We start from the raw sequence: 18,120 nt of genomic DNA on the forward strand, positions 1-18,120 counted from the left end.
TGTTTTACATCTGTCTGAGGCTTTACAGTTTTCAAAGCACTTTCACACCTATGACCCTGTTTTTTCTTTAGAGAACAGGTATTATTATTGTTCCCATTCTATGCACAATGAAGTCGAGGCTCAGAGACATCAAGGGACTTGACTGAGATAGCAAGTGAGCAAACCTGACTCCATAACACAGCTGACTTCTGGCTATTTCACGACTCTTCCTGCCAGCTTTGGTGACATCTCCTCTGGAAGGCTTTCCTGAGCCCTCAGCTCCTCCAAGTGCCCCCTTAGCACTGACCATGGGGTCCTGGACTCCCTCTCTTTGTCCGTCATCCTTCCCTAGATCATAAGCTGCATGAAAGCAGGGGGTCATGACTGTTCATCGGAGTATCCCCAGGTCCTAGGACATGTCTGGCACATAGAAGGTGCACAGCAGACACCCAGAGTCCGTTCAACATGGCCTCCAGGGCCCATAGGATCTGCATCACCCCTGGGTCCACAGCCCCTTTGACCTCACCTCTACCCACCTTCCCCAAGCCGACCTCAAATGCAAGAAGTACTTCCCCACTCCAGGGCCTTTGCCGGCCCCTCTGCCCGGAATCCTCCCCTCCACGCATCCGAGCAGCTCCCTCCATCACTTCATTCTGGTATTCGCTTAAAATGACAATGGGTCAACATTCCCAAAGAGGCCTTCCCTGCATCTCTGTCTTAAAAAGCAGCCCCATCCTTCATTACCTCTATCCTGTTTGTTTGTTTGTTTGTTTGTTGTCCTTTTCTCCTACCATGTAAGCTCCCTGAGGGCAGGAGCTTTGTTTTGTTTTGCTACTGTGACTCCAAGAGCTTAGAACAGTCCCTGCCACTCGGCAAACACTTATCGAATGAATGAACGAACCATGCTGTTCCGTGTTAAGGCACCAACAGCTGCTTTCCTGTCACATCTGGAGAGCATAGTGGTACCACATACCCCTCCTATTCCCCCATTCCTCATCCTCTGCCCTCCCCCCCAAAATACGTGAGACGCTCCAGCTCTATGCTAACAATTAGAGAAGGCTGAGGGGAGCGTTTTGTACACAATCAGACTATCTCCCCGGGAGTCGGGAGCCCTGAGGTTGATGTGGGTCAGACAGTCTAACTCTGCAAAGATATTGGCTAGCACAGCTATGGTTTCTGAGTTTTGGTGGGGGGGAAACAGAGAACCTAAGCTACATTGTTGTCTCTTTTGAAATAAGGAATCCACATTGTTATACTGTGCTGGGCAGGCTCCACATCTTCTTCTGTGTCCTCTGAGGTGACTAGCACAGGGCTGGGGAAAGGGGAGTAAAGGCCGCCACCCCACCCGCAGCCTGTTACAGTGCGGGATGGACTACATTTTTTCAAGTCCTGCTGGAAATCTCCTGGCTGGAAATGTTCCCAGATGCCCAATTTTCTTGCTTGAAGTGCATTTCTTTTCTCCCTGAAAATTAGTACAGGAGAATTTGTCTCCGTTATAAACCGCATCCTGGTGGCAAGAGTAGAGTGTTCAGTATTCACACAGAACTCCCTAAATGCTTGATGTGTACAGAGCACTGTGTGAGGGGCTGCGGCTCCTAGGGATGGGATGCAGAGAACTGGGGGAAGGGACAGGCCACCCAAAGGAATTTCCATGGACTCTGACTCGGGGGATGTGTAAACTGACCCAGGACTCCTCTGTGTCAAGACTTAGGAAGAACTCGCTGTAGGGCTGAGATCAGGAAATTGGGGTGCAGAGCTCCATCCCAGAAGGGTCCCATGCCCCATTCCTTATTAAACTTCTCTTCTCCCCCTCAGTGACCAAAATTGCAGGGGGCTTGGACCATTCGTACCAGGAGACCCAAGGGAAGGCAGAATTGGCCTTCTCCTTGGGGACAAGGGCTCCAACCTCAGGAATGTATTCATTCTTTTAATAAGTCCATCACAACTAAATATATAGCAGCCCTGTTCTGGGCCGTGGATACAGAGAACTAAACTGAGCATAGGCCCTGCGTTCAAGTTGCTTCCACTCTGCAGGAGACAAACATGTAGATATGTTGGGACATGGTGGGAGATGAGGTCAGAACATGGAGAACTTTGGGAGCCTCACTAAGGAGCCTGTCCTTCATTCTGTGGACGATAGGGAGCCACTGAAGGGTTTCGAGAAGAGGAGTGGTTCGCTTAGGTTTTCATTTTCAGAAGGACTCTCAAAGGGGGTTCTTAGGAAGACGGTGGACTTGGATTCATCATGGAGGTCCCCAACCTCCCTTGACCGTGAGCACCACCTCCTCCCACGTCCCCCAGCTGGACTGGGTGCATCTGCCACACACTCATGCTGCACTTGGACTTCTCCCTGCTGCAGCACTCATCCTCATTTAGGGTTGCCTGTTCTCTTGTGTCCCTCACTAGAATGGCAGGCACTAACTTATGCGCATCATTCTATCCCAGTGGCCAGCACTGACACTAAATATATACATTTTTTTTTAATGAATGTCAAATGGAATTATTGCAGTGGTGCAAGAGACAGAAAATCAGGGTCTGGGTAAACTAGAGCCATGACAGCAGGAGGATGGAAGGAAGGGAAGGACGTGCAAGATGGTGGACAGCCCTGTAGCGGTCAGCGTTCCTGGCGACCTCAGAGCAGCAGCCCTCTGCCTCCTATCCCTCTCCTGCTTTTTTCGTTTGTAAAGTGGGGTTGTAACACCTCCCAGGGATGTCGTGGAGATGAAACCAGGTGTAAAGTGGCAGCTGACCGCCTGTGTGATTGGTGGATGCTGGGCTGCCTCTTTCCCCAATGTGATCCGTCTCTGGACTCGTAGGAGCTGAGCAAAAGAGAGGCAAAGTTTGAAGGCACAGTTTCTACCTGTTACTCCCCGCTCTGTGTCCAAGAGAGCACCCACTGTCCTGGGGAGACCACATCAACCAAACAGGCGTACCTGCCTCTCACAAGCTCCTGGATTCTCTGGCCTCAGCAGCCAGTCTTTTCTGAAAGATTACAGATCTACACCAAAATCAATTCGGAAAAATCCTGGCCACTCTGTGACTGAATGAACGAATGCATGAACCAATGGCCTGTAGCCTGAGCTCTGCCATTTACTATGACCCAGGACACCCTCCCTGAGCCTCAGTTTCCTGACCTCAAAATGGGCATTAGACTATGTTCTGCACAGTTCGTTTCAAGAATTCAGTTAGATAGTGCATGTGTGAGCACCTCAGAAATCCTAATGTGCGATAAAAATGTCTTTTTATCGTCATACATTGTATCCCCCAGCAGTGCCTGACATAGGGTGCGCACAGAGGGGGCCTTTGGCTGAATATTAAGAGCATAAATGGTGTCTATTTGATTTACTTACTGCCCTGCATCTTGTTATGTAAAGAATTTGCATGCCAACTAGTACCTGCAGGGTGGTGGATCCCAGCATGGTGGGGGGTGTTACTGGTTCTGCTGGGCTGCCTTCTTTTGCCCTGTGTTTGACCTTAATGGTTTAGGCGTTTGGATCCTGACACTGCTCCTGCCAGAAGCGGCATCTTCCCCCAACCTCCCCATCCTGCAGGGCAGAGCTGAGATCTCACAGCTGCTCCCATCTGCATGCAGACCCCACCTCCTTACCCTCCCTTCAGCAACCCATGTGTACCAGGAAGCACCAATTCATTTCTGTGCAGGGCTGTTCAAGGAAACACACTCAAGTGTGAATGCACGGGAGGCCAGCTAGAACAACACAGCAGGGCCAGAGCCTCTTTGAAGGGAGGGACAGCACGATTCCAGTCCTCCAGGCCTGCCAGAGGAAGTAAGTGGGATTCCTGGATTTCTGATGTCATATCAACAACCCACTGCTTTGAGCGTCATTTGTTTTATCAGATTCCTCTTTTAAAATGCAAGTGTTCTTTAAAATGCAAAACTCCTAATGGTCATTCACACCCTGATGAAAATGAACTTTGTTATATGTTTCATCGCTAATGTTTATAAAGCTTTCCCTGTGTTCTCTCACCACACATTTAATTTAATCTTTATAACATTGTTGGAGTGATTAGCTCTGCTTCACAGTTGAGGAAACCGAAGCTGGAGTGGTAAAGTCGTCTGAACATGCAGCTACAAATACGAGAGATGGAATTTCAAATCCAGCTTTTTCCCCTTGCAAAGAGTCTCTTTTCACTAAACCACATTGTTTCCGAGGAAGCCTGTAGGGGGCAGGACCCTGATGGGGACAGGCTGTGAGTCCGGAGCCCGCAGGAGGGGAATCCTGGCTGAGGACAGCTACCTGGTCCAGAGGGCCGTCATGAGAGTCAGCTTTCTCATCTGCTGCCCCACCACCACATCCAGCCCCCAACCTGGGCCAGGACAGGGCGTGCGGAGTCTGGGGGGCCAGTGATCATCTTCAGGCTGAATGACCATCAGATGGGGCACAGCCAAGCCTGATTCATGATAGGAAGTTTCTGTGGTCTTATTTTTTAATTAGAAAACAGATTTGTTTCTAACCTCTCATCTCTCTAATTTAGCCAATTTCACAGTGTATTTTAAGTGGGTTTCCAAGAATACAGAGTCTAATGGGTTCATACCCCAGCTCTGGCACCTGTTAGTGACTTTGGCCGAATTACGTAACCTCTCTGGGCCTCAGTTTGCACATCTGTAAAATGGGGGTCACCTAGTATGTGCTTCATAGGATTGTTGCACAGATGAAAAGAGGTGAATGTATAGAGTACTTAGCATGGGGCCTGGCATATAGGAAGTACTCCCAGAATTGTAGGTGGTCCAGGGCCTTGTTGTCAGACCCCCATCCTCTTTGGTTTGAGGGCCGGAGCTGAGACAACACCTGCCTCTTGGAGTAACAGAGCACCCAGCTGCTCCTTGAATAGTGGGGCATCTGCAGAAAGGAATGACCAGAGTGGGACATCAGTGTGTACTCTGCTCTTCATCAGGGAAATCCGTGAATTAACGTCTCCCTCAAGGCCTTTTCTCAGGTATCTTATCTGAGGCAGTGCCATGAGGGCTGAGAGCCCAGAGCTCGGTCTGGCAGCGTTTGGAGGATGATTCTAAGGGAAAGTACCCTTTCAGGCTCCAGAGGTTTCTCTCCAAGGTAATTCAAACTGTTGACCTAAGAACCTGATTAGTGCTTTTTTATAAACTGAGTGAAGTGAACAGACACAGAGAACAGACTTGTGGTTGCCAAGGGGGAGGGGGGTGGGGGAGAAATGGCTCAGGAGTCTGGGATTAGCAGATGCAAACTATTATATATAGGATGGATAAACAACAAGGTCCTACTATATAGCACAAGGAACTATATTCAATATCCTGTAATAAACCATAATGGAAAAGAAACAAATAAATTGGGTGAAGCGAGGTGAAGATTGGAAGAAAAGAACTAGGCTGGACTCCATAGAAGCCTACTTTGGGCTTGGACCTATATTTTCTCTCGACCTTTCTCTCTGTTTTGTGTCTATCCAGGGACTGGGGTCGTGAGTATGATTATAATAGAAATGTGATAAATGAATAAGAAAGCTAATCCCTAGTAAATCCGTTCTGAAGAGGGAATGACTAAGCTGAAAGAGAGCTGCAGACAGAGCCAGTGGGGAGATACACCCCAAGAATTTAGACAGAAACAGCAATATGCCAGAGAGACCTGGCTGCTTCTGGAGACGAGATTGCAGAATTATAGCCAGGGAAGGCCATGGCGCTGAGTAATGTCTCCTGTTGCTAATCAAGTCTTTGAGAACCTGGATCATGCAACTTACTGAACTCAATTTATATTATCTTAGGCAAAATCACTATGACCTGGATGGAAACTCAGCCAGAGAGCAATAAAGAATGGAAAGCCACAGGTAATGAACTAGCCTCTGGGAAGCCAGGAGCCCTAGTTTCTGGCTGGTTATATTTTAAATATTACAGAAAATTAGATAACATTGAACATTTGCCAAGTACTTATTAAGTGCTTCGAACTTTGATGACTTGCACTCGTTGGATCCCCTCAAAAGCCCTGTGCAGAAGACATCCTGGTCTAGTAACCACTTGACAATTTTCTGTTATTAAGACGTATTTTGGGACCTTGTGGATTTGACTTTTCTCCCACTTCAGGTGGCCAAAAGGACGTGGTAATTCCCAGTTATTTGTAACTAAAGTAAGAGACTTATTACATTTCCAGAACAGACTGTAGGTACAGCACAGACGCCGTACGTGAACCATGGTCAATGTGTCCTTGCCGGGTGACAGCTGTTCTAGCCTGTGTTACAAGTTGTCCTGGACTCGTCTGAGACTTCTAGCTTTCTCTCTGCATTGGTGCAATCATCATATTAGGCGTCTTGATTTGACAACCAAGCTCTGAAAGTAGAGGCCCATTTATTGGGGTGCAGAGAACAAACGTGAAAGCCAGTATAACCTTATCCTTCCTATTCCTGCCCATGAGTCCTGGAGAGAGTACCTATTTTTAACAAGCCATACATTTGGGGTCTCCTTGATGCAGAAAAGAGCAGATGCACTGAAAAATGTGTTCCTTGGACTGATCTCAGCCACCTGAATTCCATAGTTGCTTGATCCCGGGAACACATGAAAGACAAGGGTCGGGTTCAGGCCAGCATTTGTGGGATGGTCAGGAGACCCCTATCTACAGTGGTCCCATCAGTCGTCTTCACACAGAGGCCTAATGCTTTCCAGCCTCCAACTTTGGTCATCAAAGACAGTTCATACTGGTCACTTGGTTTTCCACCACTGTGGCGTCCTTCATTTTTGCTCAGCAGGGACCTTTCAGGTTTCTCGGTCATTCCTGTCAACATTTACAGGGCATAGGACCTCCCAAAGCTTGATGGTACAGTGCCAGCCCATGCTCACACTTGTAACTTCTTAATTCTCAGTATTACATGCAGAGAGGCTGGAGGCTCAGAGCTTGTTGTCTGTCCTAAGCCGTGTCATCCCATTATATCTCCTGTCTCACTCCTCACAGGTCCAGATGTGCTCAGCTTCCCGGAGCTCTGCCTGATGAGATAGCAGAAGCTGAGTCTTTCATAGTCGAGGGCCACAAACTCTACTCTCCCAAAGCTGAGGATTAGCCAGCAGCCAGCATGCACATGACATGTGCTCATGGCATCAGTGGCCGGCAAGCAAGAAAGAAGCAGGGAAGTTAACTATTAGCTGGGCTTTGGGGAGCAGCTCACGGGAGGAAAAGCCAGGATTGCTCACCACTTGCCTTGGCCTCAGCCAGAGGAAGAAAAGATCATGAATAACAACATCCGAAACAGCGGAAGCAAGAGAGCAGTTGCAGTCTCTTACTGCCTGACTCTTCAAACGTGCCCACCTGTGCAGAGAGAGGATGTGAAGTCAGGGTTTCATGGTACCCAGGATCAGGGCCAGTGATAAATCCTGTTCTTTTCCTTTTGAACACAGCTCTTCATCATCGCTTGATCCTAGGACTCCAGCCTGGTTTCCCTGGCAACTAGGCTGGCTTCCAGAGGCAGAGGTCAGGGTGCGGTGAGATGCAGGCAGACCTGCCATGATGGGTGTTCAGGGCAGGAAGGCCAGCTGGGTGAAGAGAAGATGAGAGCATTGAAACAGACCTCTCTGATGACTCCAGGGCAGTCAGAGACATTCCTCCCCTTAGTCCCCATCTTGGATGATGAAACTGAGGCATAAAGCAGCGAGGTAACCCGCCCTAGGTCACATGGCCAGGACATTATACAACCAGGAATTAGATCCTGAGTTTTCCTTCCTTCCAAAGAAAATGCTGCCACTGACCAGCCGCCGGGAAGTTGTGTGCTGAAAGCTGTTTCTCTTGGAGAAGAGACGGGGGTATAGTGATGTGCGTGGGGGGCTCTTTGGGCTGGCCAGAAGGGTGAGCTTCCAGCCCATGGGTGGAAGCAGACCCAGCGCACCACCCTTGCCAGAGCCGTGGCCCACATGCTGACCGGCGACGGCCCGCTCTCAGCAGTGGCTCCTGGCTAACGAACGACAGGGGCCCAAAGGGGAGCTGGAGGTCCAAACTTGTGTTCTTCCCACCAGTCAGAACAAGTCAGGATGAAAACTTGCTGAGAGCAGCAGAGAGGCTCCTGGGATGACCGAGTTTCTTAGAGACAGACACTCTGTTGGTACCAGATGTCATTTTAAGCTAAAAACCTAGGGTTATGTCGCTTAGATGATCTTCTTCATTTACCCTAACCCATAATCCAGAAGCCGCTCTAGGTTGAATGTGGGCCATTAAGCATTCCTGTGAGAACTGCAGTTCAGTGTTTTTAGGTGTTGCCATCGCCACGTGGGGAATTACCTTGCTGTCTGCAACTTGCTGCGCTTAGGATCTGATTATCTCCGTGTTTATTCTGACCGTCACCAGTCCTCGGGAGTCGGCACCTTACTCCTCTCTGCCGGCGGAGTGTCTCCACCCACAGGAGTTCCTGATTCCATCCCCTGCTCCAGCCCCAGAGACCTTCTGGGAGGTGGCGGGGGAGGGTCTGAGCCTCACTCACTGTATCTATCACTCGGGCAGTGCCCTGCCCATTTCCCCCAGCCCCTTTCTTGGCAGGGGTGAAGAGAGGGATGACTGAGGAGGCCTAGGAGTCCCTGGGGTGCAAGAGTTCTGGGGCAGAGACAGGGAGTGAGGATTCTCTGCCAGGGCAGTGCATGGCAGTCTGTGCCCAGAGGCTCTGGCTGTACTGTTCCTATTGAAAGCGGTCACGCCGGCCTTCCTTCCAGGGTAGTCCCTAACCTCCCCTCCCCGGTGGCACCTGACAGCCCACACCGCAGAATCGAGAAGCTGTGAAGCTGTGTGCCCACGCCCCCAGATGTGCCCGAACCTCGGGCCAGCACCAGGCCTGCCTCCGTGTCTTCTGAACACTCCATCTCTGTGAGCTCTCTTGCCTGCCTGCCCCGGATCCTGGCCCTCTGGCCACCTTGACCGCTGCCTCTACCTGCCCCTCTGCCTTCTTTTTGACCTGCCCAGATTGCTCCCCACACCCCTGGTCTCACCTATGATGCCTGTGCACTCCTCTGCCCAAGTCCTTCTGGGCCTGGCCTGCCACCACAGTGGGACTGGGGAACGGGAGGGGCCTGTGGGCTGAGTTTTCCGTGCTCAAAGGAAGGGGAGGGGAGGGGTGGGAAGCTGCCACCACAGGGCCTGGCAAGCCCTTGGGCAGTGGGAAAACGCAGCCACCTGAGGCCCGGCCTCCTGAGCCCGCACGTGTGCCCGCAACCCTGCTCCTGCAGGGGCTCGAGGACAGAGCTCCCCCTGCCTAATGCGGAGACACGGGAGCAGCTTAAGTGTCAGAGCAGCCTGCCAGCCGGGCCACCTCCGACTCCCCACCTTGGACAAGCTGCTTCAGCTCCCTGAACTTGTGTTCTTATATATTAAATGGGTCTAATAATATCCACTGTGCAGAAGCATGGTACTAAGGATTAAGGGAAGAAATGTATGTAAAACGCTCTAACCTGTCTGGCATGTCCTAGGTGCATAAACCACAGTAATAGTACGACTCTCGTATCGCTGTCACTCCAGCAGAAGCCCCATCTTGTTCTTCCCCTGCACATCTCAACCTCAGTTGGCCCCAACCATCCTCTGCTCCTCCCAGGGCTCCTTCCAGAATATGTGACCATTTTGATGGCAGCATCCACACGGGGCAAGAATGTTCACTGCAAAAGAATTCAGGCACCTTCTGTCCCTGCACCTATAGGACTGTCTTGCACTGTCAGCCTTCTAAGTACACACTGTTTGAGGCAGAGGGAAATCTGCTGTGACAGAACATGACAGCAGGAATCCAGACTCATTGCAGTCCTGATGCAGCATGGCCAAGGGCAGCGCTGGGTCCACCTTGACTGCAGAATGCCCACTGCAGCATTCTGGCAGAGAGCAGACGTCAGCGAAGCACACACACCTCCGGGGAGGGCGGCTTGGAGACTGATTTCACGGGGAGCACAGGATACTTCCTCCTTCCATGGTGGAGTGACAGCCTTCCACTTCTGTGCCCCCCCTCCTGGCTGCAGCCTCCCGCTCCATCGGGACCGAGACTTTCATTCCCACCAGCTCTGTGTGCTCTTCAGTTACCACCATTTTTCTTTTGGCTGTAGGTATGGATAGTCCCCTAGGCGCATTCCCCCTCAGATGACTTCTGCTCTGGGGCTGCATTCAGCACTTGCTGTTTGAGATCATCCCTGCATCCCAACCTCCCGCTTCCCTGCATCCCAACCTCCCGCTTCCCTTCCCTGTGCTGGACCTCTGGCTCTATATAGCACGGAATCCAGAACACACACACACACCACACACACACACACACAGTCACTCACTCATTCACACTCCCTGTGTGCCCCCCCTCCCTCTTCGCCACATCCCCACCTCTCCCCTGTGCACAGTCATTGATCCCAAGATATGCAGTCCCTTCCCAGCAGCCCTGTCCTTGTATCACCCGAGCCAATCAGGAGGTATCAAGTCTTTCCTGAAAATCAATGCCTGCCTTACCTTCAGTGCCTAATCGATAGCTGCTCATTTTCTGACTTTCTTTAAAAAAATAATAAGGAGCCCTTTCCATGTGACCCGCCTGCCTGCCACTGCCAGGCCCTTGAGAAGCCTCTGCTGATCAGGATCCTTTTACTCTGCAGAGAATTGCTCTTTGACACACATTTCTCTCATGAGTTTGTCGTCCGTTCGTGTAGCACAGGTTCGATCTCTTAGAGCCTTTACATGTGGGAAGGGCCCCGAAAGATACTTGATGACGAAGAAGGCAAGCACCCTGCTTTCACAGGGGTTCTGTGAACTCAGGGTCCCATAGAACCTGGCAGGGAGTGACATTTCAGCCTATTTCCTTCTGCTTTTGGCCCAGAGGAAAAGGAAATAAAAGGTAACAAATGCCCCCGCAAGACTCCATTTTTTAAAAAAAAATCTATTTTATTGAAGTATAGTTGATTTACAATGTTGTGCTAATTTCTGCAAAGTGATTCAGTTATAGATACATATATATATATATACACACACACACACACACATTCTTTTTCATATTCTCTTCCGTTATGGTTTATCACAGGATACTGAATATAGTTCTCTGTGCTATACAGTAGGACCTTGTTGTTTATCCATTCTATATATAATAGTTTGCATCTGTTAACCCCAAAGTCCCAAATTCATCCCTCCCCCAACCCCCTCCCCCTTGGCAATCACAGGTCTCTATAAGACCCCTTTTTTCCTTGGTAAAAGTAGTGGGAAGGGCAGGGACTTAGAGTAGCTGCTTGAAAATTAGAATTCACTACCAGCTGCCTATTTTTCCTGCTATTCACGACCACCATTCACAACTAGACTTGAGACACAACTTGGCCACTTTTCTGGGTTATTTCTCACAAACTGACATGCCCCACTTTAAGGAACTGGAGATATATATATATATATATATATATATATATATATATATATATACACACACACACACACACACACATATATACATATATATATGTATATATATTTAGAGAAACTTATAAAACCAGAAAACTAATGGGTGCTTATTTATGTTACATAAAGATTTTTCTGTTCCAAAATGCTTCTCTGCGAGGCTCCTTTAAGGAGTAGCTGCCCCAATCTATTTGTTTCCTTACATATCCTTAACTACTGCTGAAGTTCCAAGTGGATTTGAAAGAGTGTAGGTTTGGGGCTCAGGTAGGCCCAGGTTTAATTCTGGCCTGACCACTTAGTGGCAAGTTAGAAGGTCTCTAAGATCCAGTGTGCTCCTCTGTAAAATGGACATTGTTGGGAGGATTAAACAAGTTCCTTATTACTTCATTCATCAAAAATGTAGATTAGAATAACATTTCTGAGAGCTTCTTTTACCGTACCACACAAAAAGAACTGCGCAGATGTCACCAAATTTAAGAGACTATATTTGGGGTGGTTGGACCTAAGATAAAAAGTGTGCTATGTACACAAAATTCACTTTGTGGGGCTCACACCTAGGGCTCTCAAGGGTCAGGACTGGAGTTCTGGGTGGGCAAGGCTGGCTTGTAACTGAGGAGTATGGAATAAAGGAGAAGCCAGGTCTGCATCCTGGATGACAAGAACGGGCTAAGGAAGTTTGAAGCATGAAGACTAATGGGCAGAGATTAGGCAGAGAACCAGAAGTGAATCCAAGGCAAAAGGTCTGTGGAAGAGAAGAAACCGAGCAAGACTAACTGGGGGCAGGAGGTGGAGGGGGGGTGTTGAGACCACTGATCACCTGGAGGGGTCCCTTTAAACAAGCCCCCAGCGTGGGTAGGGTCAGGAACCCCAGGCAGGTTTGGAATTCAGGCTATGCAGAAGGCAGGCCAGCCCGGGACCCCTTGCTGGGGAGCAGGGCCTGGGTCCCACCATCCAAAAGACAGTTTCCTGTGACTTTTTATCTCCCTCATCAGTGCTCGCCTCCTTTGGCACAGATGATTAACATTGGTGTTAGCTCATTAGCTAATTGTTTCTTGTTCATGTTTACTAAGTGTATTATAAACAGTTTGGACAGATCTTCTTCCTGAGAGTCAAGTTCTGGAAAATTCTTCAGAAAAATGGGTTCTTCATACCCAAACCTCCCACCCGTTCTGTATTTCAGAGAAGTGATAGCTCAACTATGTCAACCACTGAGTTTCCAGGTTCTCAGGCCATCCCGCCTCAGTGACGGCAGTGGGGCATGTGGTAGGAAACATACAGAATGTGGATATAGGCTCAAGACCTGTCTCCATCACTTACTAACTGCTGGACCTTGAGAAAAATCAGTTAGCCTTTCTGAGCTTTGGTTTCCTTGTCTATAAAATGGAGGACATACTGTCTGTTTCATAGGATTAGCATGAAGATTAAACGAGATCAGTTATAAGAGGAGTACGTTGTGAAAAGCAGAATATTAAGCCAGTATTTGGCTGTGGTGGTTTTCCCATTCATTCAGTCACCGAATATTGTGGAGCATCTCCATAGCAGCAGGAGGTGGCAGGACCCACAAGGAATCACTCTTGAGACCCTACCTCCTTGCACCAACCTGACCAGACAGCCCTGGGGCAGTTGTCAAGGCCACCACCTCCCCTTCAGCCTCGTCCTCCCTCGCTCTTAGCCCAACATTATGTTCAGGTGATTCAGAAATTGCTGCTTCTACCCCTTCTGCCCACACCACTCGTTAAGGCCTTTGCTCGTGCTGCTTCCTCTGCTATTCATTCTTTATCCAGATTCTGCTCAGGAGCCAGCTGGCCTGCATTCAAATCCTGCATTACCAGGGCTTCCCTGGTGGCGCAGTGGTTGAGAGTCCACCTGCCGATGCAGGGGACGCGGGCTCGTGCCCCGGTCCGGGAAGATCCCACATGCCGTGGAGCGGCTGGGCCCATGAGCCATGGCCGCTGAGCCTGCGCGTCCGGAGCCTGTGCTCCGCAACGGGAGAGGCCACGACAGTGAGAGGCCCAGGTACCGCAAAAAAAAAAAAAAAAAAAAAAATCCTGCGTTACCCTAGTCTAGTTTCTTTACCTCCCCAAACCTCAGTTCCTCCCCTGTAAAATGGGGACAAGGCTAGTTCCAGCCTCACCGAGTGGCTGTGAGGGTCAATCAGCTAATGCATGTGAAGGGCCGTGAACGATGCCCGCACAGAGCAGGCAGCTCCATCAGCGCTGGCAGTCGTTATTACCACCACCATCCTCTCCCAGCAAAAGCACTGCTGCCCTCATGATGACATGTCTCTGTACCCAAATATCCCCCATTGTACTGAAGTAATCTGCCTCTAAGTCCTCCCCAAATAATGTCAACATTCCCTGAGAGCAGGGACACTGTTTTATGAGTCTTGATGTCCTCTGCACCCAGGACAGAGCCAGGCACATGGTAAGGGTTCAAGAAATCAGGGAACTGATTTAAAATGAGCCATATCTCTGGGGTGGTTTTTCTTTTTTCTTTTTATACTACCATTTTCTATTACATAAGTAATTCATACATAAGAGTATAAGGCAGAAAATAAAATCACCCACAATGCCACTCTCAGAGATAACATCATATTTCAGTATACGCTTTAGATGATTTCTGTCCTGTCTAATGGCATTTGAGCTAGACCTGGGGTCTGGAATACAGACACTGTAGTTGGGTGAGACTTCAACGTAACTTCTTCCCACAATTTATCTGATTATGTTTGAGAGCAGGATGCTGCTAAGGGGAACTTGGCACACTTCCCTGCCTCCACATCCATTTCATCATGATTTTTCTTTTTTTTTTTTTTTTGCGGTACGCGGGCCTCTCACTGTTGTAGCCTCTTCCGTTGCGGAGCACAGGCTCTGGACGCGCAGGCTCAGCAGCCATGGCTCATGGGCCCAGCCGCTCCGCGGCATGTGGGATCTTCCCGCACCGGGGCACGAACCCGTGTCCCCTGCATCGGCAGGCGGACTCTCAACCACTGCGCCACCAGGAAAGCCCATCATGATTGTTTTTTAATCGAAGTATAATTGACCTACAACACTATGTTAGTTCCAGGTGTACAACATAGTGATTCAATATTTCTATGCATTACAAAATGACCACCATGATAAGTCTAGTTACCATCTGTCACCATGGGGTGGTTTTTCTTTATTATCGATTTTGCCTGGGACAGCATTCCCTTCGGTGGGTCTAGTCTTAGCCATAGAAGGATGGACTTAACCTCTGATCTTGGATGGCTTGTACCCTGTTGTTGTCATCCAAGTGGCCTCCTCCTTCAGCTCATGGCGCCTACTTCTCCTGATGACTTTTGCTTTTCCAGCCCAGTCTTCCTGTTGCACAAGGGTCAGTTTCAGTGGCTGGGGCATTGGTCTGCCTGTCCATCCAGGGGCTGGGCTGGGGAATGAGCAGGTGGAAAACAAAGAGTTACCCCCATGGCTGTGTGCTCAAGAGCCCCGAAAAGTGACACATACAAGACACGGCTTCCTGTTTCCCAGTTTTCATGTTGACATCTTTCAACCCACATGAGAGCAAAGGGTCAGGAAGTGAACACTGGGAAGAAGAATTGTAGGCCTGGGCGGGACAGGAGGAGTATTGTGTATCTGACCTTGGTATGAACCTTTCTATTATAAAAGAGCTACATCTGCAAGAGGCTATTACCAGCTTCCTGTTTAGCTTTCCATCCCTGCCTCTGCTGTTCAGCTTTTTCATTGCTTCCAGAGGACTAAGAGACCCAGTGTGGCCCAGGGAAGGTGTAAGCTGAGTCTCACAGAGTCCATGCAGCATTTTTGGCCACAGGGCTCCAGACCACGAGGGAAAGCTGCTATTAACCCCCACTGCAGTTGTGTTCACAGAGCCCCTGCCTCCCCAAGAGAGTTCCCTCCTGCTGAGTCCGAGGGATACACGTGAAGTCCCAACTCCCTCAGACACCTGCAGGGCAGGGCTTCCCCATACCACAGGGTCACGGCAACATGGGCCCGTCCATGGAGCCCTCTCCTACTTCCCGGTCCATTTCCCAGCTGCCGGGGCCCCCTGGATGCCCCGACTGCACAAAACCCCATCAGGAGGCAGCATGTACCCTTTCTGGGAGCCTCAAAACAGACCATCCTTCAAGGCTACTCCTGTGAAATCTTAAATTGAAACAGTCACCCTCAGGCCTTCCACTGGATTCATCTTCCGTCTCACAGAGCCCTCTGCCTTCTCCCTGCCTCCTTACCTTTCAGGCACGTCATCACCATCACTCTTTTTCCGACACCCTCCATCCTCTTGCCTCTTCTGCAGACATTCACCCTTCCACACGTTCATGAAATACCACCGTGTGGCAGACTGTGGCAGGTGCCGGGTCTGTAACAGTGATCAGAGTTGAGCTGTCCCAGTCTGCATGAAGAGACAGATGTTAAACTATAAACACACTCACATATGTAACTGCAAACAGTGATATGTTCTATGAATCAGAAAAAGAACAGGGTTCAATAAGACAGACCAAGTTTAGTTCAGCGTCGGGGGAGAGTGTGTGCAGAGTAGAGAAGGTCCCAGAGGAAGTAATACTCGCACTGAGAGCTAAGGATTATTCAGAGTTACCCGTGCAAACAGTGGGAAAAGTGCTTTCCCAACAGCACCTGTCTGCCAAGCCCCTGAGGCAGGCATGTTTCAGGACTATAAGGGAAGCTGGTGGGGATAGAGCCCTGATTGCACAGGGAGTGTAGTGTGAGATGAAGCTGGAGAAGGAGTCAGAGGCCAGATTAAGCGGGGCCGTGCGGAGCAAGTTAGGGCTCCAGGTTTTATTCTACCTGTGATAGGAAGCCTTCGAAGAGGCGTAGAGTGGAGAGGCCACCAACCCAGCAAAACCCAAACCCCAGATTAATCCAGCATCTGCTTCCTCTGCCCCTACTCCTGGGAAGAAGTCACACAGCCCTCCGAAAGCCAGGTGGGCTAGACTGATCGAGAAGCCCTTCACATAGGATCACAGGGCAGAAATGGCTTGGCCGTAGCTGGAAGTTACTCAATGAAGCCTGGAAGTTGTAATGGGCATAAAACCTAACATTGCACTTACTTCTCATGTAACCCACATGGTGAATCCGTAAGGGGGCATTATGATCTCCATTTTACAGCTCAGACAACTGAGGCCTAAGAGAGTCCTAGTGTAACTCATGCGAGTCATGTGGCTGAGTGACAGTCAGGAAAGTGGTCCTGGATCTTCTGCCTCCCAGGGCTTTTTCTGCCCTACCCAGGCAGGGTCTGCAGAAGAAAGGAAATTCCCTTGGAAAGAGAGTGAGGACAGAGTGGAACGTGGTGGGGCTGAAGGGCCATGCTGGTGTGATGCTGAATCCACGGCAGCTCCCACATTGGCTTTGATGGGCTTCTGAATAAAGGAAGAGTCATAAAGCTCCTGATTTCAACTGAACATCTAAAAAGCATGAGGTTCCAGAGGCCTCTGTTGAAAGCCAGCTCCCCTGCTGGCTCTCAGGCTGATGCCAGAATCATCAGAGCAGAGATGATCCATCCAGGGGCAAAAGGCAGTCCCCTGAGTGTTTGATGGAGGTGACCAACAGCTTGAGCAGAATTGGCTCAAAGCATCCAAGCCTGGACTTCATGTTGGGGAAGGCTGACTCCTGAGCCACCGCCCCTGGGGTGCGGAAGGAAACAGCCGCAGACACAGCGCTTCCTGAAATCAGCTGCATTTCAGTACACTGATAATGACTATCTGAAAAGGAAATCAGTAAAACAATCCCATTCAAAATACTAAGAACAAGTGCCCTCTGCCATCCCAGCACCCCCAGAATGTTCTCTGGTTGAGCGGCACTCCTCACCTTGCTCCTTGCATCAAGGTCATCAAACCCACCAGGAGCCAGGTCACAGCCAGCTTTGTGTCCCCTCCCTCATATTGCCTTGGACTTCAAGAATTACGTGCTAAAGGAATTAATTAAACAACCAACAAACAAAACAGATTGGGGCAGGCAGTGTCAAAAATACAGTTGTGGGCTCCCCTGGTGGCGCAGTGGTTGAGAGTCCGCCTGCCGATGCAGGGGACACGGGTTCGTGCCCTGGTCCGGGAAGATCCCACATGCCGCGGAGCGGCTGGGCCCGTGAGCCATGGCCACTGAGCCTGCGCGTCCGGAGCCTGTGCTCCGCAATGGGAGAGGCCACAACAGTAAGAGGCTCGCGTACCGCAAAAAAAAAAAAAAAAAAATACAGTTGTCCCTCAGTATTCATGGGGGATTGGTTCCAGGACCCCCAGAGTATACCAAAATCCGGGAATGCCCAAGTCCATTATATAAAATGGCATAGTATTTTCATATAACCTACACACATCCTCCCATATACTTTAAATCATCCCCAGGTTACTTATAATACCTAAGACAATATAAATGTTGTGTACATGGTTGGAAATACAATGTAAATGCTATGTAAATAGTTGCCAGGACATATGGCAAATTCAAGTTTTGCTTTTTGGAACTTCCCGGAATTCTTTTTCCCAATATTTTCAATCCGCCGTTGGTTGAATCTGCGGATGCAGAACCCTTGGATACCGAGGGTCAGCTGTAGTGTAACTTTTTAAAATTGAAAACACAATACCGTCACGTAGGAGGCACCCAGTTTAGGAGAGAGGGTGCGGCGTCTCTCTTGGGCTAAACCTCAGCTCTGCACTTACAAGCTGGGAGAATGTACACAGGTTACCTAACTTCTCTCAATCTAAGTTGCTGCATTTCTAAGTCAGGGTTTTGCCTCCTTCACAAAGACAGTTACGAAAACCAAATGAGTTGATAAAGGACCTAACGTGGTGCCT

At 49.5% G+C, this 18,120-nt stretch overlaps 1 protein-coding gene and 1 long non-coding RNA gene across 3 annotated transcripts in view; one reads left to right on the forward strand and one right to left on the reverse strand.

Annotated features, from left to right (window-relative positions):
- FAM78B (family with sequence similarity 78 member B) overlaps positions 1 to 18,120 on the forward strand; it is a 92,277-nt gene that overhangs the window by 51,175 nt on the left and 22,982 nt on the right. Inside the window, exon 1 of one of the 2 annotated variants that reach the window (XM_073804784.1) lies at positions 5,731 to 5,793. The exons of the other annotated variant lie outside the window; for it this stretch is intronic. Within the exon in view, the coding sequence (XP_073660885.1) occupies positions 5,780 to 5,793 (14 nt within the window). The 5' untranslated portion in view covers positions 5,731 to 5,779. Of the gene's footprint in view, positions 1 to 5,730; positions 5,794 to 18,120 lie in introns of those variants that run through there. 2 annotated transcript variants of the gene reach the window in all.
- Positions 14,399 to 17,684, reverse strand: LOC109549988 (uncharacterized). The gene is made up of 3 exons (XR_002176379.3): positions 16,387 to 17,684; positions 15,550 to 15,710; positions 14,399 to 14,729 (listed from the first exon to the last, which is right to left on the reverse strand). It is a non-coding gene; the product is annotated as an uncharacterized lncRNA (long non-coding RNA).

The sequence above is a fragment of the Tursiops truncatus genome, chromosome 1, assembly GCF_011762595.2.
Source record: "Tursiops truncatus isolate mTurTru1 chromosome 1, mTurTru1.mat.Y, whole genome shotgun sequence".
NCBI lineage: Eukaryota > Metazoa > Chordata > Mammalia > Artiodactyla > Delphinidae > Tursiops > Tursiops truncatus.